Raw genomic sequence first — 4,593 nt, 5'->3', positions numbered from 1 at the left:
CCCAGCCTTATTTTATTGATGACTTTCCCCGAGGAGAGGGGAAAGACCCTCTCCCCCCGCCGCCCGGGGGCTGGCCAGAAGCGTCTCGCTATCACTTGACGACCACCTCGGCAGGCTCCTGGGAAGGAGCGGGGTTCTCCCCAGGGGGAGGAAAGAGGGAAGGAAGGAGGGAAGGAAGAGAGGAGTCACCTGTTGGGCGATTGCTCCCGGGTGCCCCTGTTGGACTCCTCGCCTCTCCCGCGGGGGTTATGTCGCTCCCCCCGCTACCGCCTTAAATCGCCTCCTCCCGTCGAGTGCTCCAGCCCCCCCGGCTAAAGCCGCCGCTCGCCATCCGCGCCAGGCAGAGCTCCCTCCCGGAGGAAGGGCTCGCCATGCACTGCCCGGACCCCTGGCTGGCTGCGAGTCAATGTGGAAAGAATTAAGCGCAGAAAAGCGTTTCCTCCTACTGCCCCGACTCTGCTTAATACGCGGCGACAAAAAGGCGAGCGCCCTTTGAAAATAGCCTTAGACGTTTAAATAAAAGCTAATCTCCAGGGACATCCTTTCCTAGCGTGGCAGGCGTCCTGCAGGTCGCATAACACAATGTACAACAAAACGCAATGCCCGCCCTGTTTAAGCACAGGGAAAAAACCCACCAAAACCCAACAACATCAAAACAAGTAAAGAAAAGCGAAATCCCCTCAAATTCACGGTTTCTTCATCTTGCTCCTCAGCGATGCCTATTTTGCATCTGCTAGGAGGTTTTACACTGGATGGCTGAGGCGGCACCGAGGAGAAGGAAATATTGACTCTAACGCAGAGCGTTGCTTGAACGTATTCGTATTGCTGGTTCAGAGCTGCACCCAGCTGCACGGGGGACGGCAGCAGCGCAGGGAAGAGCTCCTACTCCCAGCCTCGCAGGGACGGTCGCAACGATGAAAAAAGTTGCACGCCTATTGATCTTCCGCCGACACAGTACGGGCAAGTTCTAGCCAATTACTTAAGAAGCCTCCACTAATTGCGAATCAAAGGGACTAGCTCGCAAGAGATGGAGGAGCCGAGGTTTGAACTGACATGTCGCACATGCAGAGCGCAGGTAAAGCCTGTGTCGCTCACTGGGCGTGGGGAGAGTGCACAGAGCAGAGGCCACAAGCGGGTGCTGGGCAGGCTTGTTCCGCGGCACTGCCCGGAGGGAGCCTGCCTTCTGCCGTGAGCAGCCCTGTTCCACGGGGGTATGTGGGGTTTGAAAACCTGCTGCAGGCTGCCAATTCCACTTTCAAAGTATTTTGCTGGGGACTACGCTGTAAAATAAAATCGTCTCTTAAAAGACAGAATGCCATATGCCCCTCGTTCCCCCTCCCGCCCAGGTACGAGGGCAAGTGGATGCCTTTGGATTCTTTTTTTTTCTGTTGCTTTGTACGACTAAAGCCCCCTCCTCGGTTCCTCTAGCAAAGAAACTCGGGAATACGTTGTGCCCGGAATCACGTCTAGTATTTAGCCAAGCAAAACCAAAAAATTAACCCGCTTTCACAGAATGCCATTAGGCACTGCCAGGCTGTTTGTACCCAGCGCGGTCAGCCGCCCAGTGACGGCCTGCAAAGGGCCTGTTGAACAGCAGCGCTGCAGGTAGGGCTCGGCGGACGGGGGGACGGCAGGTGGCTGCGGCGCAGGGGGGATCTCCCACCTCCCGCCGCACACGTTACAGGCGGCGGCGCCAGGCGCGACCCCGGCCGTGCGTCCGACCCCCCGCTCTCGACTGCTGCCCTCTGCGCCTCCCCTCGCCCCGGTGCGGGGTGCGGTGCCGGTCTCCGCGGCCTCAGGCCGGCGGCTCGGGCCGTCGGGAGTCACAACCCGGCGTTTGTAGTTAATTGCGGCCGCGATCGCCGCAGTCCGGAGCGCAGAGTAGTTGGGGGTGGCGGGTGGGGGTGGAGGGGGTTTACCTCCCCGCGCGCTGACTGGCACGCGCCCCGAGCCCCGGCGCCGGCACCTCCGCCGCAGCCTGATTGGCTGTCGGGCCGCTCCGGGCCGCTCCGCCCGCGCCCTCATTGGGCGAGCGCCGCCGCCAGCGGTACTTCAAAGCGGGCGCTGCCCGCACTTAGGCAGAGTTTAGCCCCGCCGAGCCGGAGTGTCCTCAGCGCCGCCGGGCAGCGCGGGGCGCACACCGAGCGCCGTCCCCCTCCGCCCCGCGCCCCTCTGCCCGGCCCAGCGACGTGCTATGGCTACGTCTATCCTCGGGGTAAGTCGGCTCCGCGCGCTGCCCTCCGGAACAGCCAGCCTACCAAAAACCAACAACCAAACTGTTGCTGCCGCCGCCGAGCAGCGGCTGCCCCTCGGGCAAAGCGCGCTGGCCCGCGAGCGAGGGGTGATCCCGCCCTTCTCGGGGGATTTCGCTGCGGATCTTCCATCGAGTCGTTTGGTTTGAAAACTCGCTTGGCCGGAGAGAAACCAGGCTGCTTGCGCCCTCCTTTCGTTTGTTATTTTCTTCCTTTTTTTTTCTTTGATCATTTTTTGTTTGTTGACCCGAAGCAGCACGCTAAATGTCCAAAGATTTTCCCCGCTAGCTCAGCTTCGCGATCGGCGCCGGTCGCAGGGCTCCGCGCCCTGCCTGCCTTCCTGCCGTCTCGGTTTTCCGCTGCTCCTGTACAGGGGCCCAAGGAGACGCCGCATTCTGCTCCCAAGGGGTTTTCGGTTTATCGGTGGTGGGCTGCAGCAGCCCGGCGCTGCTCGGGGCGCCCGTGCCCAGCCGCCCTTTCTTGACACGCGTGTCGCCCGTCCCCGTCGGGATCCGCTTCCGATGTAAATCCCTCGGGCGCCGAAACCGGTCCCCGGCGGAAAACGAGTTGCGTCTAGTGGGGCAGGGCCGGAGCCTACCTCCAAAACTTTTTCGCGGTGTCCCTCGTCGCGGCGGGGTTCTGCCCGCGTCCGTGTAGGAGCCCGGCGTGGCGGCAGGGGTGAGGCTGACGGGCCGGCTTTGTCTCTCCCGCAGGAGGAGCCGAGATTTGGAACGACTCCCCTGGCCATGCTGGCCGCAACCTGCAACAAGATCGGCAACACGAGCCCCCTAACTACTCTGCCCGAGTCCAGCGCCTTCGCCAAAGGGGGCTTCCACCCCTGGAAACGCTCCACATCCAGCTGCAACCTGGGCTCCAGCCTCTCGGGCTTCACGGTGGCCACGAGCAGAGGCTCCAGCGGACTGGCCAGCGGCTCGGGCACCGCCAACAGCGCCTTCTGCCTGGCCTCCACCTCGCCCACCTCGTCGGCCTTCAGCAGCGACTACGGCGGCCTCTTCTCCAACTCGGCGGCGGCGGCGGGCGTGTCCCCGCAGGAGCCCGGCGGGCAGTCGGCCTTCATCTCCAAAGTACACAGCTCGGCGGCCGAGAGCCTCTACCCGCGGGTGGGCATGGCGCACCCCTACGAGTCCTGGTACAAGTCGGGCTTCCATTCCACGCTGTCGGCGGGCGAGGTGGCCAACGGGGCGGCCTCCTCCTGGTGGGACGTGCACACCAACCCGGGCTCCTGGCTGGAGGTGCAGAACCCTGCGGGGGGGCTGCAGAGCTCTCTGCACTCGGGCGCCCCCCAGGCCTCGCTGCACTCCCAGCTGGGCACCTACAACCCCGACTTCAGCTCCCTCACCCACTCCGCCTTCAGCTCCACCGGCCTGGGCTCCACTGCCGCCTCGCACCTACTCTCCACCAGCCAGCACCTGCTCACCCAGGAGGGCTTCAAGCCCGTGCTGCCCTCCTACACGGACTCCAGTGCGGCAGTGGCGGCGGCCAGCGCCATGATCTCGGGCGCCGCCGCTGCCGCCGCCGGGGGCGGCTCTGCCCGCTCCGCCCGCCGCTACTCGGGCCGCGCCACCTGCGACTGTCCCAACTGCCAGGAGGCCGAGCGGCTGGGGCCAGCCGGGGCCAGCCTGCGGCGGAAGGGGCTGCACAGCTGCCACATCCCCGGCTGCGGGAAGGTCTACGGCAAGACCTCGCACCTGAAGGCGCACCTGCGCTGGCACACGGGCGAGCGGCCCTTCGTCTGCAACTGGCTCTTCTGTGGGAAGCGCTTCACCCGCTCCGACGAGCTGCAGCGGCACCTGCGGACTCACACGGGCGAGAAGCGCTTCGCCTGTCCCGTCTGCAACAAGCGCTTCATGCGCAGCGACCACCTCAGCAAGCACATCAAAACGCACAACGGGGGCGGCGGGGGCAAAAAGGGCAGCGACAGCGACACGGACGCCAGCAACCTGGAGACGCCACGCTCCGAGTCCCCCGACCTCATTCTGCACGACGGGGTGGGCGCCGCCGCCCGTGGACCGGGCAAGGAACCTACCGTGGGGCCCGGCGACTCCTAGGGGCAGCGCCACCCGGCTCTGTCCCCGGTCCCTGTCCCCGTTGGGAGCCCCCGGGGAGCGCCCGGACTCTGCCCCTCGCCGGCCGGAGGGACGCGAGCCGCCCCTCGCCGCGGACGGTGCCCGGGGCCTCGGTGGAGCGGAGCGGACGGCGGGGCCGGAGAGGGGCGGCCCTTCATCCCCCATCCCGCCCGGCCAATAGGTTCCAAGTGACACTTTCTTCCGTTTTCCTTTTTCTGTTGGAAGGAAAGCATCCTGAGAGAGGCGTAAGGTGA

General features: G+C 64.9%; 1 protein-coding gene across 1 annotated transcript; it reads left to right on the top strand.

The window, feature by feature from the left end:
* The first annotated feature begins 2,194 nt into the window (after nt 1–2,194).
* SP9 (Sp9 transcription factor) lies at nt 2,195–4,321 on the top strand. Its single transcript, XM_005152596.4, has 2 exons — nt 2,195–2,215; nt 2,966–4,321. The coding sequence occupies exons 1-2, from the start codon at nt 2,195–2,197 to the stop codon at nt 4,319–4,321; spliced, it is 1,377 nt and encodes a 458-aa protein (XP_005152653.2).
* The last annotated feature ends 272 nt before the right edge of the window (nt 4,322–4,593 follow it).

The sequence above is a fragment of the Melopsittacus undulatus genome, chromosome 8, assembly GCF_012275295.1.
Source record: "Melopsittacus undulatus isolate bMelUnd1 chromosome 8, bMelUnd1.mat.Z, whole genome shotgun sequence".
Lineage (NCBI taxonomy): Eukaryota > Metazoa > Chordata > Aves > Psittaciformes > Psittaculidae > Melopsittacus > Melopsittacus undulatus.
This window is presented reverse-complemented; position numbering and strand designations above follow the sequence as displayed.

Excerpts from the sequence above, each read along its gene's own strand:
- SP9 (XM_005152596.4), top strand. The coding sequence starts at position 2,195 with ATGGCTACGTCTATCCTCGGG. Across the intron at positions 2,216-2,965 it reads TGGCTACGTCTATCCTCGGG|GAGGAGCCGAGATTTGGAAC; the intron begins GTAAGTCGGCTC and ends TCTCTCCCGCAG.